This window comes from Wyeomyia smithii, chromosome 1 (assembly GCF_029784165.1).
Source record: "Wyeomyia smithii strain HCP4-BCI-WySm-NY-G18 chromosome 1, ASM2978416v1, whole genome shotgun sequence".
NCBI classification, from domain to species: domain Eukaryota; kingdom Metazoa; phylum Arthropoda; class Insecta; order Diptera; family Culicidae; genus Wyeomyia; species Wyeomyia smithii.
The window spans coordinates 24938916-24960672 of record NC_073694.1 but is presented as its reverse complement, the minus strand read 5'-3'; the positions used below and the strand labels follow the sequence as shown (position 1 = coordinate 24960672).

At 38.4% G+C, this 21757-nt stretch overlaps 1 protein-coding gene across 1 annotated transcript in view; it reads right to left on the bottom strand.

The window, feature by feature from the left end:
- Positions 1–19823, bottom strand: part of LOC129729326 (uncharacterized) — a 40274-nt gene extending 20451 nt beyond the window's left edge. Inside the window, exon 1 of the mRNA XM_055687840.1 lies at positions 18592–19823. Within this exon, the coding sequence (XP_055543815.1) occupies positions 18592–18657 (66 nt within the window). The 5' untranslated portion in view covers positions 18658–19823. The remainder of the gene's footprint in view (positions 1–18591) is intronic.
- Positions 19824–21757: the final 1934 nt, after the last annotated feature.

Sequence of the window (21757 nt, the reverse complement as noted above, 5' to 3'; positions counted from 1 at the left end):
CACTGTGGATATGCCTCCACTGTTCATTCAGGCTACCTCCAACTTGATCCTCGATCCGTTCATCAACCTTCCGCAGGTACTCTGTAGCCACTTCTCCAGTTGATAGTTGTTTCCTCCTTGTCGTCCTGGATTTTAACACGTTGGACAACCGGGCGCGAATCTTGGATACCACGAGATAATGATCCGAGTCAACGCTTGGTCCTCTAAACAACCTCACGTCTGTAACGTCTGAAAAGTGCCAACCATCTATCAGAACATGGTCGATCTGGGAGCAGGCCTCTCGATTTGGATGTCTCCAGGTGTGCTTGCGTACATTCCGGCGTGCAAAAGATAGCCATACCTCTGGCTGCGGCGAAATTGACAAGCCTCAGGCCGTTGTCGTTCGTAGTAGAGTGGAGGCTTTCTCCTGCCCGACCTTCGCATTTGCATCCCCGATGATGATTTTGATGTCGTGTCCTGGGCACTCATTATACGTTTTTTCCAGGAGTTCATAGAACTCCTTCTTCTCTTCATCGGATTTATCGTTGGTCGGTGCGTACACATTTATCAGGCTACGTAGTTGAAAAATTTGCTCTTAATTCTCAACACGCATATACGGTCACTGATCTGCCTCCATTTAATGACACGCTTCATCTACATGTTTCCCTATGAGCACGAAACCGACTCCCCTTTCTGTTTTCACGCCGCCACTGCACTGTAGTAGATGTGGTACTTGAATGAAGTGCCCGCAATAGGATCTACTGCCCGCAATTCGCGTTCTCCCGTTTTCGGCCACCTCCCCTCCTGTATGGTAGCAACCTCGACATTCACCTTTTGCAGCTCTCTAGCCAGGATACCTGCACGTGCCGGTTCGAGTAGAGTCCTTACATTCCAAGTAGCGAGTTTCCAATAATCGTTGTTCTTTTCCGTACGCCTAGGTCCATGCCGATCATTCCGTTCCGTATTCATATCTGGATTGTTCGTAGTATTTTACCTTCGGTATGCTGCCTTACTAGGGCTGCGATACCTGGTCTTGAGGCACCGCGTTTCGTAATGCCGCTGCCCGCTCCGGGTTAGACGCTGTTGTACGCCGCCCCTAACATGGGAATACAGCCCCCTTCCCAGTCAGCATACGACCATAGTTTCCACCGGGAGTTGGTTACCTGATCTCCACTAAGGTTACTCGTATCCCGGTCGGCACCTCGTGGAGGTTGAGATAGGAGTTGCTGGACAGAGGTGAATGACCACAATGGGGTCTCAAGTGACACGTGCCGTTTACCAACCACGTATTGAATCACTGTCATTAATATTGGACAGTCATTTTCAACCAAGTGACGCACGCGTTGTAACGCTTGTAAATGATTGAGTTTCACCTTTTTTTAAGTTTAAAATATATTGAAAATTTGTGTTTTTGAAGTTTAAACACATTTGCGCGAAACGCTCCCCTTCCTACGGATGATACTATTTTTGTACCCAACATATCCAGCTTTCATATACAAAAAAATGTTTTTCTCATCTCAGTTAGCGAAATAGCGTAAAAAATCTAAAGTACTGTTCGAAAAACGAACAACTGGTCCATAATGGGTTAAAGCCGCAATGAAACCTCGGTTCGGTCTGGTCGCACGCCAACCAGTTGACAGTGATAATGTTACTTCATGAACAACTAATTACATTTTTGTCCTATGACTTACATTTTAAGTGAGTTTAAGTTTAGAACTTAAGAGCCAGCAGTTCGCAAAGACCGCAACTAGGTCATGTTACGAGGTTCTCCGATCGGACTGAAACTTTCAGGGTTTGTTTATCTATATAATAGAACAATATTTTGCATAATGCCAGATTTTTTGAAAAGGGGTAAGTGCGGTAAAAAAGCACGTCAAAAATTGATGTCCGAAAACTGCTGAAAACGTAAAACTGTTATAACTTTGTGTAAACTGAATCGATTTCCATGAAATTTTGCATCTTTAGTTGCTGGAAGTTGCTATCGAGAATTTTTTTTTGTTTTGTTAGGGAATTAGAATTACGTTGTCCATTGATGTGAACTTTTGTAATATATCCCAGTCAATTGCTATACGTGTCCCCTTGCAAAATACAATGACCACTATTGTTGAGTGATCAGGTACCTGCACCGACACGCTCCCAGTCAGGTGAAATATGGTTTATGAAGCCAATCACCTTCCCAGGATTCAAAGACCAAATCTCTTTGGGCTGTAAACAGCCACTGCCAAGAAACCTTGATCTGCGTTTAAATAATGCACCACAACTGCACAGCAGATGTTCCGATGTCTCGCTTTCCATATTACAAAAGCGACAGATATCATCCTGAGCCCGGCCAATGTTCTTTAAATGATATCTACTCGGACAGTGCCCCGTTACTAGGCCGACGTATGTACAACGAGCTCTTTTGTTGAGCTCTAGGAGCTTTTTCGAATGATTCTCGTTTGGTGTGATAAATCTTTTAGATTGGGAACACTTTTTGACATCCAACCAATTGGTTATCGCCTTTTGTTCCTCCCAGCGTTTAAGCTCCATTTTCACTGCACAGTTTGATATACCGCAGAAAGGTTCTGAGCCGATAAACTGTGAGTTAGATCCTTGTTTTGCAAGTTCGTCTGCCTTTTCATTCCCACCAATGCCACAATGTCCTGGAACCCAATACAAATTTACTGAGTTTGTTTGACATAGCTGTCGCAATGTGAGAATACATTCCCAGACAATCTTGGATGTACATTGAAAAGCATCAAGTGCTTTCAGTGCTGCTTGACTGACAGAGAAAATACAAATATTTGCATGTTTGTATTTCCTAGTCAGACACACATTCGCACATTCAAGGATTGCAAAAATCTCTGCTTGAAACACTATTGGCCATTGTCCCATTGCCACTGAAATATTAATTCCAGGGCCGAAGATTCCTGCACCAGTTTTGGTACCTATTTTTGAGCCATCTGTGTAATATATCGTTGAACCGGGACGGACATCAGGAACTCCGACTTCCCAGTCTGTACGCGACGTTTCGCATACCTTGTAGGGAATATCATGGTTATCCTGAGGTGCCATCCAGTCTCCATTCATACTCATCACTGGCCCTCTTTTGAAAAAGTCCAGTATAGTCAGGTGACCCACGAGATCACCTGACAAGATAGTTTTTGTTCTTTTTAGCCTCGAGGCACTCTTTTCTGCTTCTAGTTGGACGTATTCGAACAACGGCAGCAAATGAAGAATTGCATCAAGAGCTTTTGAGGGGGTGCTTTTCATTGCTCCTGTTATAGCAATGCACGCAAGTCGTTGAACTTTATCTAGCTTCGTTCTAGCGGTGGACTTCTTTGGTTTTTGGCCACCACACTAACGCAGCGTAGGTCAGTTTTGGACGTATAATAGATGTGAATATCCACATCACCATTTTCGGTCTCAAGCCCCACTTTCTCCCAACGGTTTTGGAGCACAACCATAATGCACTGACCACCTTGTTGATTGCAGAGTCAAGATGTGCATTCCAGTTTAGCTTGGCATCAAGGATAACTCCTAAGTATTAAACCTTTTCACTGAATGGAATTTCTACTCCTCCAAGCTTGAGAGTTTTCAGATTGAATTTCCTCTTTCTAGTGAAAGGTACGATTACAGCTTTTGTCGGATTAATGCTGAGACCCTCCTTTATACACCAAGACTGGGTATACTCCAGAGCCTCCTGCATTCTTTCCGAAACTATGTTGTCGAACTATGTTGTGCTATCGAGAATACATAATGAGATATTCGCATTTTTCTAAAAAAAAGATGATTTTGACAGCTGTATTTCTCTTGCCAACAGATCTAGGATTAAAATCCAAACACGTTTTGTAGTGCAACCCAAGAGCTTTCATTTGATATATTCAAAAAATGTGCCGTTGTAAAGATGCGCGAGAAAATCCAATTTTTCTTTAACATGTTTTTGCCCATAATTTCGAACCCATTGTGCGAGAAGCGTAACTCGGTTTTGTGTCGCTGTTCTTCTTTTGGGCTGTAATTTTCAGTTTATGTTTGTTCATGCAATAATGCAATAGTTTGCAGAATCCGAGAATTTCGAAAAAGGGGTTAGCGGGGTAAACTCTATCTCCAATAACTTGTTAAAAAAAACTGCTCAAATCCTTAAATTATTACTCTAGACTTATTCTCAAAGTTACACGATTAAATTGGAGGTTATTAATTAGGTTATTAAAATGTCCTTTGAATAATTTAATTACCAAGAAGTCAAACGTAGTTTAAGACCAAATAAACCTTATATTTCATCATCTTCATTTTAAGCTTATTAGTAATTGCATTCAAAGTATTTCTCAATAATGCATTTTTTCTGTTGCTTGTTGCTTTATCTTTACTAACTTGTATTAGCTCCAGCTTATTTTGCCTAGACAATGTAGAAATAACGATTTTATTTGTTCTACCGAAAAATATATTTTCGGTTTGAATTGCTTAAGAGCCAGTTCGCGAGAGCCGCAACCACCTTTCTGGGGGACATTGTTTTTATGTTCTCCGATTGAACTGAAATTTTCAGCGTTTGTTTGTCTATTCAAGATAGGAAGTTTTGAAAAATTTCAATTTTTTTCATTGAGGTTAAGTGGGGTAAGACGGTCCTTGAAATGATATGTCCAAAAACGTCCAAATTCTAAAAAATTGCAATAACTCCTGGTAGACTTGATAGATTTTTCCAATAATTTGTGATATTATTCTACACTAAAAGTACTTCAAAACGCATGGTAACTATATATGGCAAAAATTTGAAAAAATTGTCAATCTGCAGGGCCATGCTACTCTTCTCAACATCGCTAGAAAAAATATCCGAATATAGCGTTTTGTAGAGCAACTCAAGAGCTTTAATGTCATGTGTAAGCCTAGTGTGCCAAATGGGGTAAAACGGCCCTAGGTTTTTTTTAAACCGTCAAAATCACTTAAATCACTATATTTCCCTGTTAGACCTAATAGATTTTGCTGGAAATTTGTATAGCCTTGAATAATTTTTTTTCGAAAAATGCCGTCAAAATCACCAAAACTGCAAGAACTCTTAGACTTAATAGATTTACTGAAAACTTAGGTTATTACTCTAGTTAGGGGCCATCCACATACCACGTGGACAGCTTGGGGGAAGGGGGGTATGTGTAATGTCCACGGTCCATACAAAAGAAAAAAGAATTTATATGAGCAGTCAGCGATGGAAAAAAAATCACCTCTAGCGATTTTGAATACATAAAAAGCAAGCCTAAGATGCGTTGACATCGTCGTCAGTATGCGAATAACAAAGTATCGGTGTTGATTCAAAATCGTTTAAAATCTGTCCAGGTGGTATGTGGATGGCCCCCCTAAGCTTTAATGGAGGCGCTTAGTACTTTGTAAGATGATGGGAGGAGAGTGAAGCATCCCCGATCAGAAGAGCATAACTAAAAGATTTCATAGTTCTATCTGCACGAGATACGAATAACATGTTTTGATACGAATTTGTATTTTCCTATGCGCTTTAAAAATCAAAAATAAACCTGAACGAGATACGATAACAAATCCTTAACGAAGTTGTTCTGAACCAAATCTACCAAATATTTCGTCTCTATCAAAGTATAGACTGTTCCGAAAATTATAAATACATCTTCTTTCTTGAATAAAACAAAAAATACAGGATTTTTCGGGTCATTTTATTCTGAAATATAGATAATAAGTGTTTTCTTTCCAGTTTCAATTCAATTTGGGATTATTTTTTGTAGGATACGCGAGTTCTCTAACTTTTCTCTTAACACTACTCATAAGCTTTTGCACAGTGTGTTCTCCGACCATTTTTACCACTTTAAGCCAATCTTTTTTAAACAATTCAACATTGTCCGCTGGTTTGACATATTTCCTCAGCTATGCCTTGGTCAAAGCCCAAAAAGTTTCAATAGGGCGAATTTCAGGGCAGTTTGGAGGATTCATCTCCTTTGGGACACATGTGACATTATTTGTTTTATACCACCCTAGTGCATCCTTAGAGTAATGGCAGGAAGCAAGATCGGGCCAAAAGATTGGAGGATTGTTATGCTGCTTAACCATGGGTAACAACCTTTTCTGCAAACACTCTTTCATGTGTCATTCGTAATTAATGGACGAGATATTTTCCCACATTCACAAATGGCCTGCCAAACCATTACCTTCTTGCCGAATTTTACGGTGTAAATGGCTTTCAGTGATCCAGGGACATCCTTTCCCTTCGGTGATGTATAAAATTGCGGTCCTGGCAGAGTCTTATAGTCCAGTTTTATGTAGCTTTCGTCATCCATGATAACACACCCCATTTTTTTGGTCAGAAGTTTGTCATAAAGCTTCCGAGCTCTCGGTTTCACAGATTCAGCTTGTTTTGGCTGCTTCTGCTTCCGACGGGTCTGCAGACCCATTCTTCCATTGGCACGCATAACGTTACTCGCCGAGATTCCAAGCTTTCTCGCCACACCTTGTACTGATACTGAAGGATGCCGCTTGTAGTATTCCTTAACCTTTTTGTCCATTGTGGGATCAACAGGCCCGAGTTTTCTACCACGTCTTGGGGCATCAGTAGATGTGCACTTTTCACAATACTTCCGCGATGCGGTTTAAACTGCTCCGACACTTATGCCTTTTTCTCTGGCTAATTTTCTTATAGAAAGACCACTCACGGTGCCCCATTTGTGCACAATTCGCTTTCTTCGCTCGGGAGAAAGGCCACGAATTTTCAAAATTTCGCACTAAATGTTAGAAAAAATGACAGCATCTGTTTCTTTTGGATGTAAACAACAGGACGCAGCCAACGTTTGGTTGAATACTACACGTTATTTGAAATGACGGTTGATCGTAAGTGTATTTATAATTATCGGAACGGTCTATATGTTAGTACTAACAATGGTTGTTATCGACCTGTTCTATATACTATCATATTTTGTTATAAAGCTGATACGTTAGTAACAACATTCGTAAGGGGTTTGATACTACAGTAATCACCCGATTATATCTGTACCCGATTTTATCTGCCCCCGATTTTATCACATTTTTCACCCGATTTTATCATCATAAAACATTTCATTAAAAAAATGTCAGGGTGAACTGATTTTCTATTACGCTTCAATATTTAAGACATTTTTCATAATTCTGTGTATCATTCTGGATGCAGTTTACATTAAAAATTCAACCGATGCACAATGTTACATTTTGCTGTTATCGTGCGAATAATTGAAGAGTGATACAAATGTTTATTATAACCGTATAATATGTTCGGAGAAGTTTCAAAATATTTGAAAACGCATCTTTTGATGTAGAAAGCTGGGTGATCAATCCTCCTAAAAGTGAGATAGAATATTTACTTTTTCATTAGATAAAGATAGACGCTTGGTGTCTTAGGCAAAAAATTAGGTGATCTCAAAGCAAGAAACTTTACAAAAGACATCATGTTTCTATCTCTTACATATTGCAAGCAACATAAAGTTTTCTATGAGAAGGCATTAAAAATCGTTATTTACATTTTAAGATTTTTCTGGTTGCAATATGTGAGAGATATCAGCATGCTGTCTTCGGCAAAGTTTAGTGTTGTTCCAATTCAAACAAAAATTTATTGCAGCTTTACATCGATTTTTTTAGGTTTTTTATTTTTTTAGGTTTGTTCAGAAAAGTTTTAGGCAACTGAATTATCTATCCAAAAAAATGTTTTAAAAAAATAGTGATGATCGATTTTTTTCAGTCACTTTTTGTTTTTGAAATTTTTTTTTCCATTATACAGAATCTCAAATTGAATTTTTTTAAATATTTTCTATAAAAGCTCAGACAGTTTTCTCAAATTCATCCCTTGACAACTTTTCTCTATTTTTTGTCATTATTCAGATATATCGATTTATGAAAAAACAACTGCAGCTTTTTTCATATGTTTGTACAGATAAATTTTCAAAAAAAAAATCCCGATTTTATCACTTTCCCTATTTTATCACGCCAAAAATCATCAGGGTGAGATATAATCGGGTGAACACTGTAGTAGAATAATTTTCGTTATATTTTCTGTTATTTTAACACCTAACGGGACCGAATTCAAAGCTCAGCCTGATAGGTTTTTCGCATAACAAACTAACAGCTTCTGTTTCATTTTTGTTTTGTCTTTCTGATCGGGTCCGCATAGTACATATGAAAGAGAAATGTAAGATTATGGTCCAATTTAATGTAAAACTGTCAACAATGTCAGTGTCAACTGTACACACACATGAAAGAACGATTGAACTGTTCTCGTATTTGAAGTTATCCAGAGTTTTTTACTTTTTACACTTTTCGACTAACAGTTTTTTTTTTTCATATAATACAGGTCGGATTCGATCCGGAGTTTTCAAAAATATTTCACTCTGGTTAACTGAATTCCCCGGATAATCGAGTCGAGTTTTTATCTATATATTTATAATTTTCTATGCCAACATAAACTTGTCAAACAAAGAAAATGTCATTATAATGAGACAAATCAACCGTGTCACCACCTCTTTATGCATTGATAACACTGCATGCATGAAATCCGGTATTCCTATGTCGTTTTCGTTTTCGCGGTGTAGCTACACTCATACGACACTTTTGACACCGAAAATGTTTTATTTGATTTTTCGTGCTACCCTTTTTCTGTCTCTCCCTACACTTTTTCTGTCACTGATGACACCCGAAAAAAGCAGAGTGTACTGTAGGAAGTTACCAACACATTCACACGTATGTGTCAAAACTGGTTTGTTTTGGTTTTCGTTCCACGTGGTAAAGTGTCAGGTAAATTTTTTCTCAGCACATTTGCGAGATGGACATATGAAATAGAAACGAGACAAAATGACGAATGCGATAATGACCAAAACAAAACGGATTGACAGCTATCCCATTATTACGCATACCAATGCAATGACACTGAAAATGTTTTATTTGAAGCTGCAAAGTATAGCTCGGAAAAAGGGTAGCTACACCGCAGATAGAACCGATAAAAAATCAACGTCACAAATGTAAACAATATCCTAAATCGAAGAAAAAATGATAACACAAAAGATATTCTCTCATGAAGGAGCCCTGAATAATGGTGCCTCCGGATAATAGAGTTCGATTTGTGTTCTCGAAAGATTAAAAAAAATGTTTGAGAAACAGAAAAGAAAAAACGTTTGAGTAAATTTTTAGTTTTAAATTTTAAATTAAAAATCGATAGTTTTGTTATAATGTTGGATTACAATCCAGATTCGAGCAGCTTTTAGGGGTTTTTTCGGCAAAGAATAATGATTGTTTTCTTGTTGCCTAGGAAGCCAGCAATACGCTTTACCGCTTCTCTCTCTTCCTTTGACAAAGGAACCAACTATTGACGAGAATAGAAATGGACCTGCCAATAATAGAACTGAAGTGGCAACATTTTAAACTCAAATGTTCAAGCTCAGATTCACTCGTAATTTTTAATAATAAAATAATAAAATTGATAAGAATATGTGTAAAACACGACAATGCCAAGGCAATTATTTTTAAAATCCTTCCAGAACTAGTTCATATTAAGAATTGGGGCTAAGTGCTAAGATCAATGTCACAACTGATATTAATGAAGACGTAGTTTAGGAACAACCCCAAAAGAGTGACCGGTGATTACGCGGAGAGATTGATAAACAGTAAATTGCATTTTTGTTTTTCTTGCGGCCGCGTTTTTGTTTTACATGAAACGCGGACAGGACAACGCGCAGTTCACGATGCCGATGACGACGGCGACGATGGCAGTGGCGACGGCCAAGGCGGCTGCTGCACAAAGACACGCCGTTTGTTTGTAAATACACACCGCACGCCATCGTGTTCTATCTATCGCGGTCTTATCGCGTGTGGATGAAATTCATTCTGGTCGCGTCGTGTGTTGGTACGACGACCGCAGGCAGGCAAGCAGGCAATTCGATTGACGTTATTGCAATACCGATTTACTTTTTATTTATTTTTTTTGCTGCTCGCTCACCAAAATATAGTCCCTCATCAACTATTTGATTCAATTGAAAGTTTATATACAAACGGATTTGATAAGGAAAATATAATCAGATTCGCACATTCATTCATTCGGAACTACTAGCGACAGAGCGAAAATCGAATTATAAAATTTTCCTCAACGATGATGGAACCGCCGCTTGACGACCGGCGACGAGAGAAGAACGTCATTCGAGGCGTTTGTGTCGTCGCCTGGTTTAATGGTTTCGTCGCGGTGCGGAGGTTCGATATGGTAATCAGCACAGCTTTCGCGTGAGCTTCGAAACAACAACAACGCGGAGTTTTCGATGGCGAAATTAGTATTCATCAACCGGCGGCGGCGATAGCTTTGCTTTGGGGACTTTCGCTTGTGGTTAATCCTTTCCTTGACGGCAGGGTAGTCGAAGTCGAAGCTATGGATTTGTATTCTGTCATCCTACGGATTGCGAAATGGATGTAAATTACTGGCAAAAATAGAGGCCAGGGATTGGCACTGGTTAAGCTCGGGTAATATGTTACACAGTCTACTTAGAAAGTGGATTAAATTTCATCATCCAACAACTTCAGCTTTATCGTTAAGGCAAAATGGATAGATTCATATGACTTTACACTATTGATTTTACCGTTAAATATTTTTGTATTCATTAGACATTTGCTGTCCCTCGAATATTCCTTGTCCGCTGAAAAGGTAGCTAATATTGATTTCCTCATGGCTTGACGAAGTTACGAAATTGAATCATTCTGATGAAAGTGGTGGAACTATTATTTTTTGATTCTGATATTGTTGCACAACATCGGCAAAAACCCTCATCCTAGAAGACCTATCCCTCGCCTATCGTGATAACATAAATCCCAAATGGAGCCAACGAGGAGGCAAAAGAAAAACTTTGATACAGCCTTACAGTTTCTCGTTGCCATGAGAAAACACGATCGAAAAAAAAATCCTGCAAAGGGTTAAGCCCTGTACAGGTACATAGGTATAGAGGTAGCAAAAGCAAGCGACAAAGTTGTTTCAGGCCATTTCCAATACCGGTCGAGCCACTAGTGTACTTTGTTTTAACTTTTTTTTTCATCTCCTTTCCACTCAAACCGTGAGATACGGTAGCTTAATGCTCGCTTCAACTGCTGCGGGGACGGACGAAATAAGCTGACATGACATGTGCACACGATGACCATTAAGCCGCCCCAGCGGGCCCAAGGAGTGTCGATCAGTCGTCGGTCGACCGATACTTGAAGCCTGAGTCTGAGCCCGAGCGTCACGGTTATGATTAACGTCCGTCGAAAATCGATGTTTTCCTCCGCTCGGACAGATATCTGCTGCGGATGTGAGTATTTAGCGGAAAACTGGGTCACACGTTCGCGTTGCATTGAAACCTAAACACGCCGATGAACACAAGTTTTTCATTCTATACCGGAGGGATTCCATGCCCAGGTTACCGGACCGTGAAACATTTTGCGCTTCGTGACTTCAACAGATAAATAAAATCAGCATAAAATCCATCACAAAGTATAGAATATCCAACAGAAAAAAAACTGCGCACCAAAGTATCTCAAAAATTCGACTGATTAATGAAGTTTTAGGCTCCAACAACCAGATACAGAAAACACAAAAACTTCCAACGAAACTTGTTACGAAAATTCCAGGCATCGAAAATGTTTAAAAGTCAGCAAATCAAAGGTATGTAACCAAAAAAAAAGAAAATCCAGATATACCTTTTACGAAATCGTTCTGAACATCTTATAGAGTCTGCTATTCAAGGTAATCTCCAAACTCTAATCGAAATTGAGACACCAAAAATCCGAAAAAAAAATCAGAACATGCAACGAAATCATGCAATCCCAATACTAAACCCAATATATAACAAAACCACTAGCTTATTTTTTTTAGGAACCAAACAGTTCTAAACATCCAAATCAGTGAAAAACAGTAACATTATACAAAATATCTACAATTTAACAAATGCTGGAAGATTCCAAGCATCGAACAATTCTTAAAATGCAATGTGTTTTCTATACAATAATAGAATCTTAAAATTTTAGAGATTTCAAAAAAACCAAAGGATTAAAGTAATTTGGAATTTGAACTCACTATTATATCCAATGATTAAACTGAACATCCAACAGATTAGAAACAATACGGAAACTTATCAAATCAAAATTTCAAAACTGACCCAAAAATTGTTAAAGGTTCGAAAACTCAAGCACCAAAAAACTCGAAAATCTTAGTTTGTTTGCTTAGTTGAAAGTTTTAGTTCTCTTACTGAAGGAAATCCCAGGTACCGAAATTTTTCAAAAATTCGACAGATTATCAATGTTGCAGGCTTCAAATAAAATGATAAATGCAACAGATTCATATTATTCATATGAATTTTTAATCCAAATCTCAAAACTCCAATTAAAGTTCAAGTACTAAAAGATAAAATTATGAATATCGAACAGAACTCAAAATACCAAAAATGTAGCAAACTTTGAACTCACAGGAATAAAAAGACTGAAAATTCAACAGTCCAAAAACTTCAGATACCGAGAAGTTCTGAAAATTTTGCACGGAATTATAGAAAAAAATCACAAGGGTTGTGTTGATAATAATAACATCACCACTCATAAGTGAGCAAACTTAAATGACGTAGCATTTTTTTCCATGATCTCAGCCCTCCTAAAAAAATGTAGCATCAGATGACCCCCCTCCCCCGTTCTAAGAAAAACGTACAAAGTCAAGCTGTGACATGTTAAATTTTTTTAAAAAAAAATCAACGTGTCAAATTCAATTTATTCATCATTCATATGATGTTGACGCTCTTTATAATTGTCTTCTGCTTTTCAAAATTTTGTCTTTTGGTATGAGGAGAAAAGTTGTTCATACAACTCCATACGGTCCATGTCCGTAAGAAACACAGAAAATATTCACGAATTCGCTAAAAAAATAAATCGCTGCACTTTCCAGCTTTGAAAACAAACGAGTAACTTGTAATTTTCACTACAAAAAGGCACGCGTTAAGAATCCAAGCGTTTGTTTATGTGATAGAAGAGCTTTCAGAAGATTGCTGACTGCCACAGATAAAAAGATTTCGACCGCTTTCGCCGCAAAGCTTTGTGCGATGTTGTGTATTTTTAGTGTACATTTTTTTTGCCAGAAATATGGTCCCTTGTCACAACTTATCATAAAACGATCATACTAGGTATCTCCTGACAAATTCTGAAGAACATTGCGATGACCTGCGAGCAGATGATTTGGAGCACTTTGAAAATTTTTGTTCTCTTTAGAAAAATATCACAAATATTCTCAACGGTTGTACATGACGATATATTTTTTTAAATTTATTTTTTAATATGCACAAACTTAGACACGACCATCACAGATGCGGCCCAAAGTTGGGGGAAATATCCAAATATCCCTATCCCAATTTTGGTGGGACCCCTGTCTTTGTTGCAATATAACGCATTTTTTTTTGTGAAAACCACTTTTTTCTATTCCCTACAGTTCGATCAATCACAGATAGGTTATTTTTGAAAAAAAAAAACAAAGAATCCAGAAAAAATATTCTTCAACGGAATTGTTGCCAGATAGATTATTTTTGTATTTAAAAACTAAGTTTGCATTTTCCGACAAATCTAGCCATTTTTATTTCAAGTATGGTAATTTCATCCTGTTTTCCAGAAAATTTTACGTAAGAAACCACCCCGAGGCAATGTGAGCCAATTTCGAGATATAACATTTTAAGGAAATAGTTGTAAATTTCGTAATTATTTTTTTACAATTTAGAGACTATGACGCCCGAGAAATACTGATAAGTGATTTTGGAAGAAAATAAACCAAGGAATCTAAAAAAAAATTATTTTTGAACACAAGTGTTGCCAGATAGATTATTTTTGTCTTTAAAATCTAAATTTGCATTTTTCAGTAAATTTGATTATTTTATTTTGAATTTGATTCTGAATTTTAAGTAAGAAACACTTATCACCCCGTGGTAATATGACGAGATATAACATTTTTAAGGTAAAAAAAAAAACGAGATTTTAAACTATTTCCGTAAAAATGTTATATCTCGAGATTGGCTCATCGGGGTGACGAGCGTTTCTTACGTTAAATTTTTTCAAGAAATACGATGAAATTGTCAAATTTGAAATAAAAATGGCTACATTTGTCGGAAAATGCAAACTTAGTTTTTAAATACAAAAATAATCTATCTGGCAACACTTCCTGCCAAAAATAATATTTTTCCTGGATTCCTTGCTTCGTTTTCTTCAAAACAACCTATCCGTACTTTTCGGACGTTTGTGACGGTTATCTTATGTCTATAAATGGTAGAAAATAGAAAAAAGTGGTTTGACAAAACAAAGAGGGGGGTATTCCAATCTACACCAAAATTGGGATTTTTCCGAAGTGACACTAGATGAAAAATTCCCTTAACTTTGAGCAAAATCTGTGATGATCGTGTCCAAGTTTGTGCTTATTTGTATTCACTTGGTATGGAATGTCTCTGGAACACCTCGACCGTTCTGGAATACATCTTTTTTACACATTGGAGGTAGTCAACAGTGTATAAGAAATGGAAAGGAACCCACTGAAATGGGGAGGGACTCAATTACGAACAAATTCATTTATAATTTCCTCTTTTAATGAAAGAAATCTCTATCAAAATTTGACCGTAATACAGTCACAAATGATTTTAAGAAACTCGATCATAACAAGTAGAAAATAATACCAGAAGTGTTGATAAAATGATGAAAATTTGCGATATGCTATGCCAGATTATCGAAAGTATGTGCAAACTAAGTATTGAAGTGCTACCGAATTTTATTTTGCGCATAAAAATGCGCCATCACTGACTGAATGGGAATGGAAGAAACACCATGCGAAGCAAACTAATTTTAATAGTCAAAATGCATGCAGATTAGAATAATATGTCACTTTTAACTCTTGCGCAAGACCTTTAAGAAAATACTTAATCTTCAATCTGTTTTTTTTTTGCTCTGAAAAGGACAGTTAGTTATACAATTTAAACCGGATAGTTCTCTAATAAAATAATTTGTTTGAACCGAATGTAGAATTGGAAAATCAGCCGTTGTTGCTAAAATATGACCTTCGCATCAGATGGCAAAATGTCTGTACGATGCTGGCCTAACAAGCCAGTCGTCGTAGGTTCGAGTCTCGGCTCGGGCGAGACTGTTAGTGTCAGTAGGATCGTAGCGCTAGTCCCGCCAGGACAATGTACACTAAACAGTCGGCCGCGAAGTCTGTGTACAAATAAACAGAAGGTCAAGTTCCGAATCAGAATGTAGCACCAAGGCTTTGCTTTGCTTTGAAGATGGCAAAATGATTGGTTTGAGCAGAAGCAGACTTTTAGGATGCATTTTTAGTTATTACCGTGAGGCGCCATAATTCCATGCGGCTCTCTATTCCGCACACTTGGTATCAAAATGTGAAAAAATATTAAAATATATCTAAAAGTATGATTGAAGGTGGTACTCTGTATACTGGCGTACACAGACCTACATACGTTTTGATATATTTGATATTTTTTCACATTTTGATACGAAATGTACGGAATAAGGAGCTGCACGGAATTAGGGCGTCTCATGGTATGCATTTGGGTAGATGCGTAGACAATTTTCCAGTCGATTGATGCAGGAACGTAGGAAATCGATTGAAAACTCACCGACTTATAAGCATTTGAAAAGAGACGAATTTAGTCCTCTTTCATTTTGTTAGATTTTCTTTTTGCACCCCTGTAGCAGAACGACGTTTATAGTTTTACGTAAAAATATTAGGTTCGCAAATAAGTTCTCGTTATTCGTTATAAATGGCACAAGCAGTAAGTTCTGGTTGATTTTGAAATTTCTAAAACATGATAAATCAAGCTAAAACATATGGTAAACAAATCTTATTGCCAAATATACTCTTAATTGTGTGAAAATGTCTGATTTTGCGCTAAATAGTCAGCATTGACGAACCTGCGAAGGCACTGAATTGCTCGATGAGGATCCGTACCAAACGCAGGAATAACTTGCTGCAGTATAGTGACTTACCCGCCGAAGCGTTTCCAAGCGATTGCATGCTTTGGAAATTATTCAAAAACGAGACACTTGGGTTTCTCATGATTTGAAGCCAAGGGACGTTGAGCGTCGTTTTTTCGCCTGTGAACAAGTACTCCAGCAGCGCAAGGCAAAGAAAGTGATGAGGACTGCTTTAGTAGGACTAGGTTTGTGTTATTTTTTATAGTTAAGCCGGGCATTGCGCCAAAAACGGCCAAATACGAGCAGAGGCACGAAAAAGTGATTCTACTGCATAACAACGTTCGGCCTCATACTGCCAAATTCGTTAAAACACACATAGAAACGATCAACTGGGAAGTTCTACCTCACAAAATTGTTATTTACAATGGGCAATACGTTGCATGATTTGTGGGTAACGGTAGGTTTTTTTTTTTAAACAAAGTAGTGCAGTATTAAAAATAACATGAATTACTAGTTCCATCCAAATCAGGAAATCTCAGACACCAAAAATCATTAAAAAAATTTAACCCATTCAAAATATCTGCAACAATCCAATAAACTCTGACAATTCCAAGCACTTAATAATTCCAAAAGTACAAGCGGAATGAACTGATGCCATGATTCAAGACAAAAAAAAACAGCAAATTTCGAAAATCCTAAGCAGCAAAGTTTTCATTGATGACTACAACTATACTGGAGTTTCTTTTCACGCAAGGGATATGAGGCGTAATAGGTAAATCCCTGAATCTACGTAACAAAACAAGTCAAATGCGAGATCCACGTAAAAACACGTAAATTTTGAGATCCACGCAGAAGCAAACGCACCAGTTCAACAAAGGAAAAAGTCGCGAAAATTTCTTAGCCCGCGTAAAAAACGCATAAATTCTGAAATCCACATGAAAATTTTTTTTTTCATGGGTCTAGTGATATATTAAAACTAAGTTATATACAAAATTACACTAAACATCATAGAATGGTCCACAAGTCGTTATTTGAAGGCATCAATCGAAAATCCGAAGTCGAAAAGTTCGTAAACAGCTATGAATTTTGCGGCTATAAATCGAACTGAATTAAACAGCGCATGGTTCACTCTGCTCGGCTCGAGGTACAGGAATTCATTTGTGCGGAGTGGTCTCTCAGGTGCGTGTAAGTTCATCTGGTGTAGTATTGCAGGGCAATCAATTTGTCCAGATAAGAGGCTCAAACAAATAGAGACGAATTGAGTCAAATTCGTTGCTACCGATCTTTGGGAAAGGAGCCATGCTGATCCACGGAAATGTTATAGGAGTTACAAGTAAACAACGCTTCTTGGACGATGATTTCCAACACAAAGTGGCGTGATTGATAGTTTTAAGCAGAGGGGATTCACTGCTGTCAAATTTCATATATGTGTGTGTTATCGCAGATCAACTCTGGTCCATGACGTTTGTTGGTTCATGATGTTTGTAACTATGAACAATAATGGGGAAAAAATATGAATAGCTAAACAACATTCATGAAAGTTTTCCGCGGTTTCTCGAGTTTTGATGAAAAACATTCCAATTCTATAATATTTCACATCGATCAATTTCATGACCAAAAGGAACAAAAACCAAAACAAACACCATGTTGCCGAATATGTTGGTTACACGATTTTTGACAGATAGATTCCCCCTGGTTTTAAGTGCTTGCAGAACACGAATATTCCAGTTTTTTGAACTCTTTTTCAATGAGACGACCGGTCACGTAGAAGATATTCAACTGAAGGAGATCACGCGGAGTGTTTCCGATTGCAGAGTTTATCTGTGCGATGAGTGAATTATACGTTATTTTGAAATGCGCAACAAAAAGTTCTTTTTTCTTTGAAGTCACAAATGACTAGAACAGGGAGGAAGGGAGATTGCGGCTTCAAGTCCCGTCGGGATGCGGTATATTTTTCCAAATCTGTATCATATTTCCAGTTCGCTTATTTTTCGCTCTCCCTACTTCACATACTGTCTGCTTAATGAACTGACCAGAACAGTTTTGGGTTTTTACGAAGACTTATTTGCCTGGGCAAGATATATCTACGATACAAAAAACGGTTATAAAAGCGGTAATTTCTACTAACCAACCCAAGCTGTTTAGAAAGTGGGCAGCGTAGTCTACTGTAAGCACGTAAAGCAAAGATCTGAGAAGTTTCAAACGTCTCAAATGTGCATTCAGCTTCACTTTCAGGATTGGTCAAATTGGTCTAGGCTCACGAAATCAAACATCAATTGACCAATTGGGACAAGGGAGTTTTTTAAAAATTGTCATTGCCACGAGAATAAAACATGCCGTAGTATGGCATACTCGCACGTAATCAATTCATTGAACGCGAAAATTAAACCTTGGAAAGTTTTATTCGTTTGCATTTTCAAATGATTGCAATCCATGATGCGGTTAAATATTTATGTATTCTAGTATAGAGAACAAAAACGTAGCGCTAAAAAATTTTACCGATATCTGAAAGGACCAAGTTTGCCAACTCCGTAGGCTCAGTTTGCGTGAAATCTCTCACATTCAATTTACTCAGAATTGCTCTGTACTTATAAGCTCATATGCTACAGCAGCATTTCGAAACCAGTGTCAATTTTTCGTTCTCAAGCGTACGACAGATAGATAAGGCGGGCGGGTAGAGATGATTATTTTTGCTCTTAAACTTACGTCCTCAAAAACGCTGCCGACGTTCGCTGTGACTAGAAGAAATGGAAGTGAGCCTGAATTTTCCATCTTGTTCACCTCTGCTGCTCTAAGGTGCCACTCCACCGCTTCTCCGTCCCTGTTTCCGTGTTGCTGCTCGAAAGATTAAAGGATTCCTATCCACAATCACCACCAAGAGTTGCCGGTGCCAGAGGGCATTCGAAACCTAAACGGCTTCCGCTCTTCACTAAATTTACAGCCACTAGTTGGGTTCACTCGGGTTGTTTACTATAAATTTCACTGCAGCCGCCCTAGCAATCGATGCTGATGATGCTAATATTGGATAGATTCCACAGCCACTAAAACAGCACTATTGACAATTCAGGTAACTTATCTCTCGCTGCGCGCACAGGTGGAACTAATTGCTTCCGGAACAAACGCTGCACCCTCCTACGGCATCAGGGCGAATATTGTTATTTCAATCTACAGAGCGGCGCCCCGTTGGCTTATTTTCAGCGGATGAGGGTGGCACTTAGGTGTGTATTTTTTTTTTGCAAATAACAATTTTATTTACACAAGACTCTCCTCGGCCATTGGCAGCGTCGGAGTGACAACGGCGGCGACTAAAGTAGGCGAAGGCGCTTTCACTTTCATTTTTTTATTGCTTGGCACCACCACCACACCACCTTCTGCTCCTTCACACTAAACGCTCATCGCGAATCGTTGACTGATGAAGCTTCTTCAATCTCGTAGCCAAGCGCTTTTCATTGACATTCTTTTGGCGTTGGCTGTGTGCTCGCGAAATCTACTATTCAATTTTTTTCCACCTAGTAGAACACTAACACCAATCACCAACCAGGACTTCCGGAATGATCAATTTTTCTTTCTTTGCGTCACTGCAAAACGAAGAGCGCACACAATATTGGATTATTTTGTTTGCTAATCGCGACACTTGAACAATCAGATCAGCGCAGCAGCAGAACGTATGGGAGGAAGCAGGAACAGACAGACAGCGATGGAATTTCAACACATTCCGACGTTTTGGCGAAGCAGTACACTAGCGTTGCTGGTTGTTGCTGAGGAAAAATGAGCAAGACGCCCAACGGAGGAGTAATTTTGCAAATTCGGCAGCAAGGGCCAGGGAAATTTGCAGCAGCACAAAGCAGTCTGTGTGCGCTTTCGCGAATTATTTAACTTCCACCGGAGAACAACTCACTATAGCGAACAACCGGACGACCGAATCGAGCGAGAGATGAACTGCAACTGGTTGAAAAATTTTGACGTTCTGTTCGTCAGCGAGAGAGAGAGAGACAGCGCTGGTTTGAAAAGCAAACGAGAACAAAAGAAGCGACACGAACTGTCAGAAAGGAGTGCGCGATCACAGTGGCGCTGTCAGGCAGAAGGGGCAATTCTGTAACGTTCGTTTAACAAATTCGCGTTGACGGTGTTGCTGATATTTGTTTGGTTTTTGCGTGCGTAAAAGAAGGAAGGAAATATTTTTGCTTTTGTCATCACGCACATTTTGACGATTACATATGAGAGTTCACATAAGTGCGAAAAGTCTTCAAAATCATCTTCAACGCGAATAAACCGAATAAAGCGCGGTATACGCAGTTGAAAAGATTTGTTTCGTCTAATCAAATCCCACTGAAAACTCAGGCAGTGAATTAGATAATGAAAGTTCCTACCCAAAAAAAAAATTACGATGTTTTTCGAGGCGAGAACAGTAAATAAAAAATGTTTTTATTGTAACCATAAAGAACATGCATAATGCACCATGGTATAATTTAGTGCGAAGTGTTTAAATGAACAATAAATTTTGATTTACAAAATAATATAAAAAGGCTATAAAAGGCGAAAAGAGAAAAAGGTCCCAAATTAAGCTCAGAGTGGCCAGAAACTCTTTCTGAAAGCCAGAAAACGCCATAAAAGAAAATGCTCCCAAATCAAGCTCAGGAACGCCGAAAACTTCTTCTAAAGGCCAGAAAACGCAATAATAGCATATGATCCCAAATTAAACTCAGAAACGCCGAAAGCCCCTTCTTTGGCCACAAAAGGCCATAAAAGAAAATGATCCTAAGTTGAGCTCAGAAAAGCCGAAAACCCCTTCTAAAGGCCAAAACCGGCAAAATTAAAATGATCCCATATTGAGCTCAGAATGGCCGGAAACCCCTTCTAAAGGCCAGAAAAGACCAATTAGGAAAATGATCCAAAATAAAGCTCAGAATCGCCAAAACCCCTTCTAAAGGCCAGAAAACGCCTAAAGAGAAAATGATCCCAAATTAAGCTCAGAATCGCCGAAAAGCCCTTCTAAGGGCTAGAAAACGCCATAAAAGAAAATGATCCCAAATTAAGCTCAGAATGGCCGAAAACCCTTTTTAAAGGCCAGAAAAGGCCAAAAAAGAAAATGATCCCAAATTAAGCTCCGAATGGCCGAAAACCCCTTTGAAAGGCCAGAAAAGGCCAAAAAAGAAAATGATCCCAAATTAAGCTCAGAATCGCCGAAAACCCCTTTTAAAGGCCAGAAATGGTCAAAAAAGAAAATGAACCCAAATTAAGCTCAGAATGGCCGAAAACCCCTTTTAGAGGCCAGAAAAGGCCAAAAAAGAAACTGATCCAGAATTAAGCCGAAAACCCCTTTTAAAGGCCAGAAGAGGCCAAAAAAGAAAATGATCCCAAATTAAGCTCAGAATCGTCGAAAACCCCTTTTAAAGGCCAAAAAAGAAAAAGATCCCATATTAAGCTCAGAATGGCCGAAAACCCCTTCTAAAGGCCAGAAAAGGCCAAAAAAGAAAATGATCCCAAATTAAGCTCAGAATGGCCGAAAACCCTTTTTAAGTGCCAGAAAAGGCCAAAAAAGAAAATGATCCAAAATGAAGCTCAGAATCGCCGAAAACCCCTTCTGAAGGCCAAAAAAGAAAATGATCCCAAATTAAGCTCAGAACCGTTGAAAACCCCTTCTAAAGGCCAGAAAAGGCCAAAAAAGAAAATGATCCCAAATTAAGCCCAGGATGGCCGAAAACCCCTTTTAAAGGCCAGAAAAGGCCAAAAAAGAAAATAATCCCAAATTAAGCTCAGAATGGCCGAAAACCCCTTCTAAAGGCCAGAAAAGGCCAAAAAAGAGAATGATCCCAAATTAAGCTCATAATCGCCGAAAATCCCTTCTAAAGGCCAGAAAAGGCCAAAAAAG